The sequence below is a fragment of the Dermacentor andersoni genome, chromosome 8, assembly GCF_023375885.2.
Source record: "Dermacentor andersoni chromosome 8, qqDerAnde1_hic_scaffold, whole genome shotgun sequence".
NCBI classification, from domain to species: domain Eukaryota; kingdom Metazoa; phylum Arthropoda; class Arachnida; order Ixodida; family Ixodidae; genus Dermacentor; species Dermacentor andersoni.
The window spans coordinates 148,546,564-148,562,571 of NC_092821.1; the positions used below are offsets into that span (position 1 = coordinate 148,546,564).

The 16,008-nt window shown below is 48.5% G+C and overlaps 1 protein-coding gene across 4 annotated transcripts in view; it reads left to right on the forward strand.

Annotated features, from left to right (window-relative positions):
* Positions 1 to 16,008, forward strand: part of LOC126528965 (uncharacterized) — a 292,870-nt gene that overhangs the window by 237,310 nt on the left and 39,552 nt on the right. For 2 of the 4 annotated variants that reach the window (XM_050176551.3, XM_050176546.3), the window contains exon 3: positions 15,751 to 15,996. In XM_050176551.3, coding sequence (XP_050032508.2) covers positions 15,861 to 15,996 — 136 coding nt within the window. In that variant the 5' untranslated portion in view covers positions 15,751 to 15,860. Of the gene's footprint in view, positions 1 to 11,834; positions 12,063 to 12,486; positions 12,569 to 15,750; positions 15,997 to 16,008 lie in introns of those variants that run through there. The other 2 variants (XM_050176547.3, XM_050176548.3) reach the window with 2 other exon arrangements.

Consider the following 16,008-nt stretch of genomic DNA (forward strand, 5'->3'; position numbering starts at 1 on the left):
TTTTTTTTCCTTTCGACTTTCATTGCAGTAGTTGTAGTGTGTGCATACCGCGGGCGGCGCGGCATGACTTCGTCTTGGCTTCTTGACAATAAGATGCGTGCGTGCGCGCGCCCTAGAGTCTTGACAGATCACGCGGCCTGTTATAAATGATGATGTCCTCGAGTCTACTGCCTGGGAGCTCTCGTCTTCTCCGTATAGTGGCGTCGTTTTCTTTGAGTATGACGTTATCTCTCGCTTCGTGACATTGCAGACTCAGGCGTAGACATACAGACAGACGGACAGACGGACGGACAGACGGACGCACGGACACAGACAGACAGACAGACAGACAGACAGACAGACAGACAGACAGACAGACAGACAGACAGACAGACAGACAGACAGACAGACAGACAGACAGACAGACAGACAGACAGACAGACAGACAGACAGACAGACAGACAGACAGACAGACAGACAGACAGACAGACAGACAGACAGACAGACAGACAGACAGACAGACAGACAGACAGACAGACAGACAGACAGACAGACAGACAGACAGACAGACAGACAGACAGACAGACAGACAGACAGACAGACAGACAGACAGACAGACAGACAGACAGACAGACAGACAGACAGACAGACAGACAGACAGACAGACAGACAGACAGACAGACAGACAGACAGACAGACAGACAGACAGACAGACAGACAGACAGACAGACAGACAGACAGACAGACAGACAGACAGACAGACAGACAGACAGACAGACAGACAGACAGACAGACAGACAGACAGACAGACAGACAGACAGACAGACAGACAGACAGACAGACAGACAGACAGACAGACAGACAGACAGACAGACAGACAGACAGACAGACAGACAGACAGACAGACAGACAGACAGACAGACAGACAGACAGACAGACAGACAGACAGACAGACAGACAGACAGACAGACAGACAGACAGACAGACAGACAGACAGACAGACAGACAGACAGACAGACAGACAGACAGACAGACAGACAGACAGACAGACAGACAGACAGACAGACAGACAGACAGACAGACAGACAGACAGACAGACAGACAGACAGACAGACAGACAGACAGACAGACAGACAGACAGACAGACAGACAGACAGACAGACAGACAGACAGACAGACAGACAGACAGACAGACAGACAGACAGACAGACAGACAGACAGACAGACAGACAGACAGACAGACAGACAGACAGACAGACAGACAGACAGACAGACAGACAGACAGATAGATAGATAGATAGATAGACAGACAGATAGATAGATAGATAGATAGATAGATAGATAGATAGATAGATAGATAGATAGATAGATAGATAGATAGATAGATAGATAGATAGATAGATATACAACCCCGCTCTATTGCATTCTCGGTTATAAGGCCTTCAATAAATTCTTGCAATTCATCCCCCGTGTTGCTGAACAGGACAATGTCATCTGCAAACAGAAGGCTGTTGTAGATATCCGCCGTTGATCCTCACTCCTAAGTCATCCCAGTATAACAGCTTATAGCTAATAGCTATAATCCATAGATAAAAGTCGTTAAGTCTGTTTCCTTTGAGCCTCAAATTCAATTCTCAAAATGACTTCCCTAATGCCATCCCTCTGTTTACTTTCTTCCCCATAATCTATCTCGGTAGGGGAAGTCTCTTCTTCAAAGAGTACGGGCCAGGGTGCTCTTACTCTTTCCGTCGTACGGGGTCTAACACTTGAAGACCACGCGGTCTGTTCAAAGTGTTAAACGTGTATGTTCCCTCCCCGTTTCTATATTCTGCTTTATAAACGCCTGCTTATAAAGCAGACATTCGTCACCCGCTGAGTCTCCGCCCATGAAACTATGAAACTAGGCTACGCACGACAGCATACTCAGTGCTGCGAAAAAAGCTATACGAACGAATCAAACAGACATCATACGCTTTGACTCACGGAGTATAAATCCGATGCAAGCCACTACTGCGATTTCTCTGCGAAGAAAGGCATCTACGCTTCTATTTAAATGCACATCCATGCGGCAGGGGAAGGTGTTCGAAAACGTTCTTTTTCTATTGCTGTACATAGTATTACGAGCTGGTCGCTTGCGGATAGTCTGTAGACACTTGTCGAGAGAAAGTAAGGTCACAGTCTCAGAAGATATCTATACAGAATCTGCATACTTCACAGAAGAAAGGAACACTTCCGTGACGAATTTCTGAAGAGCGCACCGTGTCTCCCTACTCAACACTTTTTCAATTGCCCAGGTGAAAAGGGGAGAAGGTTCGCCCCATTCGCAAAACTTCATTGTCTAGCTGCTCTCGGACTCATGTGCGGCGTTCAGGCGGCATATGCGACTGGCAACAGTTTTTATCCGTTTCGTATTTCCTTCCACGCTTTTGGTTTAGCTCAACGAGTGCTCAGTTAATAGGGGCTCCTGGAAACGTTCTTGTAGAGACGAGAAAATGAAAACACGGATGAAAATCTAGAGGAGGCCTGCTAGGAACAGACGTCACTATGTGCGTCACGCAGTCCTGGTCATCCGGCAAGTGTGACGTATATGCTCGAAAGGCAGTCTCTCTCTCTCTCTCTTTGCGTCAGGGTTTGTCACCGGCCCGCGAGGCACCACCCTCACTAAGCTTGCACCCCTTTGGGCGTTTCTTGTCTTTTTTTATTGTTATTACTGTATTTGTATTTTTCCCGTCTGTACTTCTGCTTGCCTCCTGAGCTGGACCATTCCATCTTATTTCTGCCTTCTTCTTGTCGTACCTATTTTTGGAGGTCATTTGTGCCTTGCTTTTTGCTCTCTCACTGTCTTTCTCCCTTCTTCAATACGGTTCTGCGTGCGTTCCTTCACTGAAAAAGAAAGTTATGACGCACGGTGTCAGAAGCACCGAAAGGTTTTTTTCCTGCCGCGAAGTCCTTCCGTGCGTCTCATCACGTTTTCTAGACGCCCGCCATATCCTCTAGCAGAGGCGTGCAGCTCGTTGGGTCGGCCATTTTCTATCGAGAACAAAATCCCCGATTGACTGTGCTTTCAAAGATACAGTGGTTTTGTCACGCGCGTACTCTTGAGCGTACTTAAAGTGATCGCAAGTCGTGAACTCAGCTCATATCCAATTCAACGCAGATCAAACTGAACTAGAGCACATCGAGCTGGATGCGTTTGGAACTAGCTGTAGATCCAATTCAACGGAGATCGAACTCAATGCAAGACGAAGTAACTCAGGGCAGATCCAACTCGCTGCAATCCGAACTCTGTGCTGCTCGAACTCATTGCAGACTGAGTATAAGGTCGAACTCAGTGCGTACTAAACATGCTACAGGTCGTACCCAGTACATTCCGAACATGGTGCTAGTCAAGCTCAGTTCAACTCGAGAGGAACACAGATCGAGCGCCGCTACAAGTCGCTATTTCAAGCACGCTTGGCTTCGATCCTCACGCTTCGTGCTACCATAGCGCTCAAAACGTTTGGTGCAAATCAACTTCAGTGGCTATAAAAACTGCAAGGTGTAGACGCACTAACACATATCCGGCAATTCGGGCATTCCTTGTGTTGTAGTCGTGGTCCTAACGTGGATGCAGACGGCTGTACTGCGTCTGCGTGTCTGGGAATGGACTCCGCGCATGCGCTATTGCTTTTAGCGTTTCTCGTTTAACGACTTGCGAAAAAAAAATAACGCTTGTACTAAAACGGACGTAGGAGCCTTGTGCAAGCTAGAAGCTTCGTCTGCCAGTGTCGACACGCTGCAGTAACACTGTCTGCACAAGCGAAGGTCAACCGTAGGTTCGGTCAGTTGTATGGATGGGGCACAACAGCTGAACGCTCGACGAACGACACCGTTTTCATCCACTAGTAAATCATGATGTATCCGTCTCGCCTGGAGAGTTTCAGGGGCGGACGTATCCCGAGCTTAAAAATGTGCAGAGTAAAGTTCACCGTGGAAACTGGCACGTACACCCACCTGGCGACTCCCCCTGTGTGAGGGCGACTGCTTCTCTCACTATTTGACTCCCTTTAGAGAGTTCTCGTAAGGCTTCCCGCCTGCGTTTGAGTACGTTTTCTCAGTTTGGGCGTAAACAAATTAAATCTGCTTCGTCGGTGTGTACACATTCTAAAACCGTTTGCACGCTTTGGGGCGTACCTTTGCTCAGCAACAGTAATTGTCGTCTGTCTTGCGGGCCTTTACTTTCTTTACCACGGCGCATCCGCTACTTCCAGGTCACGAACGCCACGCGTGTTATCAGCGTGTCGTCTAATTCTCGAGAGGAAAGTAGCTAGCGCCGAGGTTTTGAGAAAGAAAACACAAGCGAGACAGATTGTGATTATTATTATGGGTCAAAGACATACGCCCCAAAGGGTGTAAATTGTTTTCGTTTGCTGAGTGATCGAGCACTTCCAAAAATTTAGCAACATATGCTCCCATGTTTGATTACCTTTGGCTAGGTCTTGTACGTCCCCCATCTGAGACATCGACTCTATTTCGTGTAAGCAGAGTAAACTTGCTCCATCACAGACTATATATACAACCAATTTCAAAGAGCAGTAACTGCTCCTCCCATATTGGTTCCCTTTTGGGACTTCTCGTACACGACCTGCTACTCCGACTGGGCGTACGCAGCTTGCTCCCAGGTTTTACTCCCTTTGGCTAGGTCTCGTACTTTCCCAACCTGAGACATCCACTCTAATTCACGTAAGCATAGTAAACTTGCGCCATCGCAGACTATACATTCGACCAATTTCAAAGAGAAGTAACTGCGTCTCCCCTATTGGTTGCATTTTCAAAGTTGTCGTACACGACCTGCTCCCTCTTTCCGTAGGAGTTCACCCACTCCAACTGGGAGTAAGCAGTTGAACTTACTCTATCGGAGAGTACACGAGCATCTTTCAAAAGGGAGTGACTGCTTCTTTTTTTATTTCACTCTATTTCGAAGGCTCCCCAACGCGCCCCTTTCGGTATTTAGTGCATTCACTCTGATTGCATGGCTATAAGCTCGTACACTCCATTTGAGGAGTGTACGAGGACTCCTCGAAATTGGAGTTAAGTATGGGTCGAGCAGTTAGTCCTTCACAAAGGAATCGAAAGCACTTTATTGCTTTTTTTAGAATGCTGCCGAAGCAGACAGATAAGTTTTCCTCCATTTGTTTGCGCTGTAGTATCTGGTACTATGTTACCTTTATTTTCGCCCTCCGCATACGTATTTCCGCGTATTCCCACGTATGTCATTCGGCATTATTTTGCTTTGGAAAGACTTGCAATGCTACAGTATATATAGGTGCGAAACACCCGTCTTAGCGGCTTAGTGGTTATGATGTTGTGCTGCTGAGCACGAGGTCACGGGATCAAATCCCAGTCGCGGCGGTGACATTTAGTTGGGGGCGAAACGCAAAAATGATCGTGTCTCCTGCATTGGGGGTACATTAGAGATCTCCAGGTGGTCGAAATTAATCCGGAGTGCTGCCTCCACCGCGTGCCTCGTGATCAGGTAGGGGTTTTGGCACGTAATACCCCAGCTTTTGTTTTTTAAGCGCGAATCTCAAATGTCTCTTTATTGAACACAGCTCAACACCGGAGGCGTCTCATTCGAGTTATAAAGGCACTTTACAACAATAACTTTTCGTTATATAGGCAATTATGTCTACGGGTTTTGTCAAATGAATTATCAATTTAGTACCGTCGCTTAGAAAGACGAAAAAAAGAAAAGGAACAGCCTGAACCACGACCTCGCTCGGGCCAAAATCTACAGTAACATTGGTCCCGTTTCGCAATCCAATTGAGTTCCAATGTTTCCTAGTTCCAATGTTTCCTCCACAAGGAACACACTGATAACATGACGATGGAGAGGATAGCGCAAGAAAAACTTTCATAAAAGAAGTAGAGACGTGGGATATGGAACATTCTGAGTGGCTTAGACTGATAGATAGATAGATAGATAGATAGATAGATAGATAGATAGATAGATAGATAGATAGATAGATAGATAGATAGATAGATAGATAGATAGATAGATAGATAGATAGATAGATAGATAGATAGATAGATAGATAGATAGATAGATAGATAGATAGATAGATAGATAGATAGATAGATAGATAGATAACCGAAAGAAAAAGAAGGCAGGAAAGAACGCTAAAGTACCTTACAGTTTTCCATCACCGACGAGCGAACTGCAGAATGGAGAACGGAACTAGTTCGGCCAAAGTTCACAGCCGGTCAAGGTCTTCCCTTGGCACATGACGGGATAAACCGCATCGATATATACTGGTCGTACGCCCTTCCTTCGCGAAAAGAAAAAGTGCGAGAAGAAAGTTTCCGAGACGAGATGATGTCGGAGACGAAAGCGATGATCAAACAAACATCCCCGAGCTTCAACGAAGAGAAAAAAAAAATAATGTGTGGGAACGCGTCTACGCGCGTACGTCGAACAGCTTGCGGTGGAAACCGCGCGTCGTCTGCTTCTCCGCACCCGTCGAAGAGCAGACGAAGACGCCTGCAGACGGACGCGTGCGGGCGGACGTATATGCGGGCTTCGTCTGGCACGTAACAGGCCGTCTGTTTTCGGTTCCCGGAATTTGTTTCATTTTACCCTCGCTGTGTTATTCTAACCCACTTTCGCGGAGCCATTGGCCGTTTCATTATTCGCTGTTTGCTTTTCTCTCGTCTGCCTCGTTTTTGTCGTCTTGACGTTTCGCAGCCGCGAGTCTTAGCCTTCATCCATCGTTTTTCGTTGTGTTCCTTGTTTTGTAAACAGCGTCGTTTGAACAGACAGGTTTATAGTGCCGCGCAAGGAAAGGATTTCGTGGCAACAATGGAAACTATAGCTAGCTCTCGGCGTTGCGCAAGATTACGAGAACTTCCATAAGAACAGAAGGCGCGGACGAGCGCCCCAAAATATTGAAGTCCTCAATCTACCCAATTTCGTGGCCCTATAAGACTACGAAAAAAAGTTTGCGCGTATGTATTGTGGTCATTGGCAACGTTTGCATGAACTCAACGCTAACGGGTCGATTTGGAAATATGGCTGACCGAGTGCGACGTGACCGGCGTTTTAGATTAACTCGCTTTTTACGGGTACGGACTACGGCGGCACGCAGCGTCGAACCGAGACATCAACACGTTCTAGCAGGGCTTCCGGTTCCCTCAGCCGTTGGCAACAGCTCTGTTTCCTGACTGTTATCGCTACAATGAAGGTGCACTGTACCGTGCTTGCCTTTGCTTTGTCCTGATATCCTTCCCGCTACCAGCGCATAAACGCTGCCGACTCGGCGGTCCCGCGCAGACCGACCGGCTAGTGTTTACATGATCTCGGCAGGTCAATTCCAGTCCAAGAAGCCGACTCGACCCGCTTCTGTCGGGTTCACGTTAACGTCCCGATCCTGGTGAACCATGGACAACCATGGACCACCAGCTCATGTTTTCTCGCTTGTAGAGCATTGAGTAACGACAAAGAGAAACAAAATATGGTTAGAATATCCGAAACTTGTTTCTAAACGTCTGTATTTGAAAGAATACTCGTTAGTGGTGGTTCAAAAGTTAACACAGCAAAAAGAAGGCCTATAGAATAATGAACTTGGTGGCACACTGTTTTTTCAGGGACTGTCATAAAATCCTTTTGACCATCCGGACCTTTTGCGAACGCGGATAACCAAATACGGCTTCAGGGTGGCCTTACAGCCTAGCACGTACTCGACTTCGGCAGATGCAGAAATGCAGCGTTCTGGCTCACTGTCTATATCATGGACATCCGCATCGTAGGTACTGCCGCCTGCTCGTGCCAAAGCTTGTCAACCGAATGCAGCTGCGAAACCGTTGTGCTTGACGAAGAAGAAAAAATCCAGTTTCTCCCGAAATGCAAATCGTCGATTGCGATAGCAAATTAGCAGACAGCTATACGAAGTAAGGATAGTAGATTTATCGGCCGTATAAACTTGTAAACATTCACTCACTAACTAAATTAACAAGCATGGTGTCACGCGCGCACAAGCAAGCATGGACACATATTCCTCGATGACTGCGGACACTTGCTTTCAACACGCTGGCCGGACTAAGAGCGGCAGCGGCATAGAGCGAATTGACCTTCGTGGTGCCTCTCGCTTCAGCGCGAACTAAGCGGCGGAGACACAGCGAGCACGAAGCTATTAGTACTGGATGCACTCTATCCCCATCGCATATGGCTTTCAAGATAGGGCCCGCGCCATAGGCAGCCGCCGCCATAGTAGACCCCCCCCCCACCTTCGTCCCCCCTCCGGCGCTTGCGCGCGACGGAAGACGGCGCACTTCCTCCCCGCTTTCCTCCCAGGCGCGCGTACGATTGATCCACCGTCGTCCCCTCACCCTTTCACTCACACGTACAGCATACTGCGCGGGGCGACGATGTTATCGCCCTTGGACTTTATGCAGAACACCACGGCGACGGCAGAAATGCGCCTGGAGTGTCCACATAAATGATATCGCAATAAAAAAAGGAAAGGAAGGGCGGTGTGACACGTCGTAACCGTAATTCCGAACACCCGAAACATTGCAAGCAGCGTAATTGATTGGGCTCGCCAGTGTTGCATCGTGTTTGTGTGAAGCGCGAACGTTTGAAGGAGACACAAAAACAAGAAGTCACGAGGGCGAGTGCATAGGCAGTCGTGCCACCTGTGATAGGAAAGCGAATTCTCGCGGCACATTCTACTTATCCTTAGAGAGCGCTGCCAAAGCCTGCTGATGGTCGTGTAAAGAGACATTGACGGAGTATCTAGAGGCAAAAGACTTTAGTACATTATTCCAGTTTCGTTCGTGCTTATTGTCACGATAAAGCTTAGCTATACTTTGTTTTACAACGTTTCAAGCTTCGCAGGAGCGCTCGGAGAGGACGTGTCGGATGTGCCATCAGTCAGATAGGTGTTCCCAAAATGGCGGCCATGACGCCGTCTCTGCTTTCGACCGACTCCGCATTGTGGCTCAAAGCAAGGCCTTCGATATTCGTTTTCGTTACTCTGAAGGTCTCTGAAGTGGTGCAATGCGGACGCCACCTATATAGCTGTGCCCTCAAAACATGCGCCCACGTGAGGTGACGGGACGACTTATAAGCGACCGTCCCAAGCGCCCCTGCGTCATTAAGCTTTCTTTTTTTCATTTTTTTTTCTTCCAGGGCCTTCTGCTTTCTTGCGTCGAACCGCTCGAGACCGTTGCGAGCATGTGTACGCCAACGGCGACGATGTCTTAAGCCTAACCGACGTGTGTCTACAAAGGCTAGGAGGCCATGTTTACAGACACTTTGTCGTTGTCTAGCCTCCTGGCCTCTGTAGCTCGTTCATCTGTTTCCTGTCACCTAAGTCAGGGTCAGTCTGCCCGTGAATGACGCGAGACCCCAGGAAAAGTTCTGGTATTAAATTTAAAAGACTTGGGAGGGATGTGCGGGATACAAACGTTGTTTGGCTGCCAGCCCTTCACATACCCTGTTTACTTCCTCGGTCCCTTTTCAGCGTCGGATCGAGTCCCCTTATAGCGGCCGTCATATATGTGCTACTTTAGACTGCGTGACACATCGGTGCGTAGATTCAGCCATGCAAAACGCACGGCCACCTATACGCAGTTTTGTTGCCAGTCGTTTGCTGCAAGCTTTCTTACTGATAAAGTTTATTTTCAGTTTCGCGGTAATGTTTTTATAATGAAGAGAAAAAGGAGGTCAAACTTCTGTTTTTCTGTTTAATTTTCGCAGTGAAATCCCAGCCGGTACGTTAGTGTGACGTCACAGATTTCAACGTACTTTCTCGTACCTGGGCCGTTGTGGCGCTGTGAATGTTCTCAAAGCTTGCTAAGTGCAGTTTTTTTTTGTTACTTGAGAATACAAAGTACAGTTCATTCTTACCGATGAATGCTTAAACAAGCATGAGGAGGCGGCGTCGAAATCCATGACGTCACGGCATGCTGCATGGTGCGGGAACTTCAAGGTGGCGTCGCAATCCGTATTCGGTTTATAGGGAGTTTTAGAATAGGGGCCCCAATATTTTGGGGCCCCAAAGAGCTTTGCGGGTGTTAGCGTTGGGGCACGCAGGAGTGAAGAGTTTTAGAATAGGGCTTTGCGTTTCCAGATAGCGTCTTGCGCTGACAGCGCCACTACGGCGTCTAAGAAAAACGACTAAAAATAATTAAATAAAATATACCATCTTATGATATGAATAGTAATTTTGACTTGCGTGTATTCGCGTTTAATTACAATTTAGAGGTTATTCTTCAATCAGCAAACAATTAGTTGTGCTTAGTTTGGAGCAACAAAACCACCTTTACGTGCCTTCACCAGCCAAGCTTAGCCGTGTTAGGCCTACGAGCCATAAAATCCACACTCGAATTCGGAATCAGCGGCGTCTAATGAATCAATCTTGATAACACACGCTAGTTGAGAGAAAGCGATAACTGCAGTCACTTCTCCTAGCTTGCGAACTTCACGCATTACCGCGAATCGAACCCAGTTTGGTGCTAGGTTAGAGCCGTCGCTTCGATGGGTGCCGCCATGTTTGTTGACGCAAAGCTTTTGGGAACGCTATTTGAGCTCCCGCTAAATCGGTGAAATAGCGTTCCCAACGCAAAACCCAAACGCAGTTTGCGTCTCGCGCATGCGCAGTGGCTTGGACGCTATTTCTTTGGGGCCCCAAAACGTTTGGGGCCCCTATTCTAAAACTCTCTTATATGTCCTTTCTGGCCTATTATGCCTTTTATTGCGAATATTGGGTGTCTGCCTTTTTTCCCCCTTCCTTTTTGGTATTGTAGTACCGTAATTTACGGTCGGCGAAACGCGTATGGAGGGGCTTTAAAGTTTGTAGGAGTTTGTAAGAGCTGTTGTCGTCCTGGTGATACGTCGTGGAGAAAATTAATGCCATAGCTCACGCTGTCTTGAAGTTTGCGCCGTTACCGCGCGACCGCGGTACGTTAACGTGAACTCCCATGTCTCATAATTTATATCCTCGTATTTAGGCTGCTTCTGCGCAGAAAGCATTGTCAGAACTTCCTGGTACCCTCAGAATGCGATGAAAACCTTCTTTATGATAAACAATTCGCTGGACCCTCAGTCCACGCTGTCACAATTCATGACGTCACGGCAGCAGCTGCTTAGTACAGAAACTTCGATGTAGCGTCGCCACCGTGGTCGATCGTTCGTTCGTTTCGGCGTGTTTTCTGCTTACCAAGCTTACCAAGGTCAAGCTTATCGACTCCGGTCTTGGTAAGCTTGACCTTGACTATTTCGGTATCTGACCATTTTGACCAAACGCTTTAACATTAGTAGCGAGCGCAGAGTTTTCAAGAAAGGAAACGCAAGCAAGGCAGATGAAGATTATCGTTGTGGGACAAGATAAGCCCCAAAGGGTGCAAACTTTTTCGAAAGTGTATTTTAGAGATGTGATTTAACAATCAAGTCTAACTTAATGGGCGGAATGTAAACACGCTTGTGTACCGCGCAAATAAAGTAGAACGTATCGAAGAGGTGAATATAGACATTTCGTTAATCAGAACTCGTCGCATTGCGTGCTACTCCCGCAAGAAACTATTCTCCAAAAGTGAAGTTACAGGCGTCGCACAAACTACGCAGCGCGCATTAATTTTCTTCTTGAAGGCATTTCTTGCGTAAAAATGCGCAATTAACGCTGCCAGTTTTTGTTATCCGAAAGGCGCGCGCTTTCTTTCTCAAAATTTTCATCTTGAAGTTTGACACTAGATGCCGCCAGTTACGGCACAACTAGGCGACCACCACGCAGCAGTCCACGCACGCGCGTGTACGGTTTCGCCAAGTTCGGTGGAATCGCGCTGGCATGTCCGCGACATTGGGCAGCTGTTGCTTGTTTCTGTTTGCTTGCTCGGTTTTCGCTGGGGCGAGCTCTATCGTTGCATCGTCTTAGGGCTACCGGGGTCCCACTTCTGCCACACCTGTCATCGTACTTTGCCGTTTCGGGCAGGCCGCAAGGCCGAGTACGTCTCAGTGCCCGCGACGGCTAACACAGCGCCAAATCGGCCACATCCGCAGCTGTGACATAACGCTAGCGTCGTCTGCCCACTCCGAGGAAATGGCTCCCGTACGTACTCTCGGTTCCGTAACACACACACACGTCTGGCCTTGCTGTTTATTTGTTGTTGACAGGTGTAACCGAGTTGAATAATCCACCTGCCTCTGCCGAATGTACTCGTATAGGTGCTGCATAATCAGGCGACTGTTAGAGTGAACTCCAATGCTACTTAATTTTTGCCTTCTGCAAACTCGTCTGCCAAGTGTCGAGCAGAAGTTAACCAGACGGCCGCCGCAACCGTGTCTGCGTTATGACGGAACGAACTAAAAGAAAGAAAAGAGGTTCACGAGCGCTCTTCACGATTTTATCGCCGGTGCCGTGAAGTACTGCTGTTAATCGTTATCTCTCCCGTTCTTCTCTTGGAGGATGCCGCGAAGGTGTTTCGTTGCATAGACGAAATACCTTTGAAGAAAAGAGTACGGCGTAGGCCGTGACATCGTCACCCATTGCTGTGTGGTTTCGACGGCGACCACAGTCTGTCTTGCCGTTTTTCGATCGTGCAAGGAAGACTAAGCGTAAGAGCAGCTTTCTGAACGTTAGCATTTCGCGTCGGGACCAGGGTGGTGGGCGCGAGTTTCCGAGTTTCGTGAAGGGAAAAAAGAAAAAGAAGGGGGGAGGGGGGGTCCTTCAAATTGGGCCGCATTGTCGACGACGCCGGAGCAGCCGCTTGTCGCGTTGGGCGACGGCCAGGATCGAGTGATTTACACGGTCTCGACACAGTGAGGCCGCCGGGACACCGAACTTCCTTTACTTTATTATTATTATTTTTTTTCGAATGCATTGACGACGGGGAGCGCGGAGGTATCGTCGTGATACCGTGGTAAGTACGTCTTGAAGGCGACAGACCGAGAACCCTTTCTTTACGCGCCGTGATCGTGGATCGATAGGTTACAAGCAGCGCGACTGTCGCACTGATGAGCAGCGCTGTCCATTTCGTGTTTGCGGCGAGAAAGGCATGCGCCGCAGTCTTGCGATGCACCGAGTCGGTGTGTTTAAGAAGCATCGCGTAGTGTCAAACGAGCGCCGTCAGTTGATCACCGTCTGCTGTGTCGTCTGGTATGCCTGCGTGCTTTGTACTACGCGCGCGGCCGTCTGCTGCGATTGCAGGTGCCTCCTGCTATAGGCGTTTGGCCTCCGCCGTATTCTTGTCTGACCAGTGAACCGACGCGAACGGAACAGCACTAGATTGTTGTGCGAGTAGTGTTTTGTTTTGACACGTCCGAAAGGTCAGCGGCTTCTTGCTGAGCCGCGGGAGGTTGCGAACAGAGAAACATGAAAAGAAAAATTGAACGCAGCCGATGCTGGGTTCCCGGGCGGGGATTAGGAACAGACCTGCTTGCACGGCGGTGCATAGTTGGTTAAAAAACGTTAGGCGATTGCTACGAGGCGCGGAGGAAGGAGGAGTCCGCCGGCTGGGGCGAGAAAAAAAAAAATTAAAGAACGGGGGTGGGGTCATTAACTTGTTTGCGCGACGTCGGAGCGCCTTCCTGTGGATTGCGTTGCTCGCAGGAGCTGACCACGCTGCCAGCCGGCGAGATCTTTGTTCTCTTTTCAAAGAGTTTTCGAGAAACCCTTCGCTGACGCTTCCATTTCCGACCGACTGCAGCGTGTTCTAGGAGTAGCTGTGGGTAGACATCTGAGCGAAGATCTCTACAAACTTGCACGGTGTGCCTTAACCCCATGTCACAGCACTCTTACCCCTCAACATCAGTGTCAAGTTAAATTCTGTCATGTCTGGCCTCTGCCATTGCTTCCTTTCACATGATACGACTGATTTCATTTACTTTTGTTTTCTGCCACTTCTCTCGTCGCGATGCCTCCGCTGTTGCCTCAAGGCAAGTGTTTTTGTTGTAGGAACCGAGTCCAGTGGTGGGAGGGGGGGTCAGGGAAGGCGGTTAGAGATGTGCCAAATTAAATTTGAGGCATCCAGAAGATGCGACCCTGAATGGCGCCTCAGCCACAAAAGAGAGGATGCTCAGAGAGACAGAGACCTCGCCGATGGCAGCTGCCACTTCTTTGGGTGCGTGCCGAATCTTGGCGTCTTGCTTCTTGTCCCCGGGAGGCTTTGATTGTCCCGACACTTCCTGATATTTTTTTATCTTTTGTTGCCCCATCTTGTGGAGGGCACGTAGTCTTGCACCCGCGATGCTGCGTACAGGGAAGCAGTGGACGGGGAGCACGGTGTATTTTTAGACTGGTGTGGAGGCTTGATTTTTAACCTGACTAACTTGGCAGGACCCAGAGGTTCCGACATATCGGAAGGTCCACGCTGTCGTTCACTCGGGGCAGGAAGTAAACCTGTCTGTTATTGCCTTGGTCCTGGGTGAGTCAGTACAGCTACTCCATTGTGTCATAGATAGCATGCATTCGGTTAGGAGAACAGAGCGGGTCTTTACATAATGATCTGATGGAGTGTGGTAAAGCACTCGCCAGTTGGCCAAGCTCGGAACTTGTGCCAACATTCTCGCAATGTTCACGAAAGGCTCGGGGCTGTATTTGTGAATTTTCTGAAGTTGTTAGCTGTAACCTTTACTGCCAGCTGTATCTCTGCCGCACTTTCTGTATCCTAGCTTTCTCAGGGCTGTATTTGTGCATCCTCTGCGCCACGTTGCCTGTAACCTTTACTGCCAGCTGTATCTCTGCCGCACTTTCTGTATCCTAGCTTTCTCAGGGCTGTATTTGTGCATCTTCTGCGCCACGTTGCCTGTAACCTTTACTGTTGGCTATATTTTTTTCCACACTTTCTGCATCCTAACTTCCTCAGGGTATTTGTGCATTTTCAGCACCATGTTAGCTCTAGCCTTTACTGCTGGCTATATTTTTGCCACCTTGTCTGCATCACGACTTCCTGCAAAGAAGACGTAAAGCTTTTCAGACCGTTATGAGTGGTTACCAGCAGCTCTTGCTATGGCTTTTACAGTTGCTAACACTAGTCCCCTTACGAGACAGCAGAGGCGCAGATGTGAGACGTGGACTGAACACTTTAACTTGTGGGATTATCTGTTTCATGCTTGCAAGATGAACACAGCCAGGAATATTTTATAGAGCAGGCAGTACTCCTTACATTACTGACTGTATTGTCTTGCTAGGATTATTGGAATGACGCCTGCCGTGGTGGCCCATTGGCCTCGGCATTCTACTGCTGAGCTTGATGCCACCTGTTTCATTCCCAGCTGCGAAGGCCACATTACAAATAGTGGTGAAATGAACGAATGCCCATGTCCTTATGCTTAGGCAAACATTAAAGAGCCCCAGGCGGTCAAACTGAATCTGGATTTCCCCTGCTGCGGCGTGCCTTATAATTGGGTTGTGGCTTTGGCACGTAAAAAACCCCGAACTTCATTTAATGAATCTGAATCAAAGGCACTTCCAATATTTCCGACTCCTCCCTCGCAAGAACTTGTCAGGCTTTGTGAACTATTGTTTCGTTCGAGGCCACATCGCTGTATCTTGTGCGATGTGTGGGACCTTTTTTCTTACTTTTTTTCTTTGATGTTGCTTTACTTTAGTCTTTGAAGCCTGCCATCTTGTTCTTCCTTTCCATCTCTGGGTAGCAGTTGCTACCCTGCTTCTGCCCTTCTTTTTCTCTCTGTCTATTGTGTGTGTGTGTGTGTGTGTGTGTGTTTGTGTGTGTGTGTGTGTGTATATATATATATAATAACAATAGTAATGCCCCCTCTTTTGTGCACTCGTACAGGTGCAGGGGACAGTCGGCCCGTGTACTGGGGCATCCAGCTGGATCAGGACCTTCTGGAGACTATAGTGGCCATCTACCCGGAGTGGTTCAGGGACTACAACCTCGGCATCATGGCCGAGCAACAGCAGCAGCAGTCTCCCGCGGGATCCTCGTCCTCGGGCGGCGCCGGTGACGGGGGCGCCCCGTCGCCCCCCGCCCGCGTGGACGAAGCCTCTCTGCAGCAGGCCATGGACCGGAATAAGGAGTGTAAGTGGCACC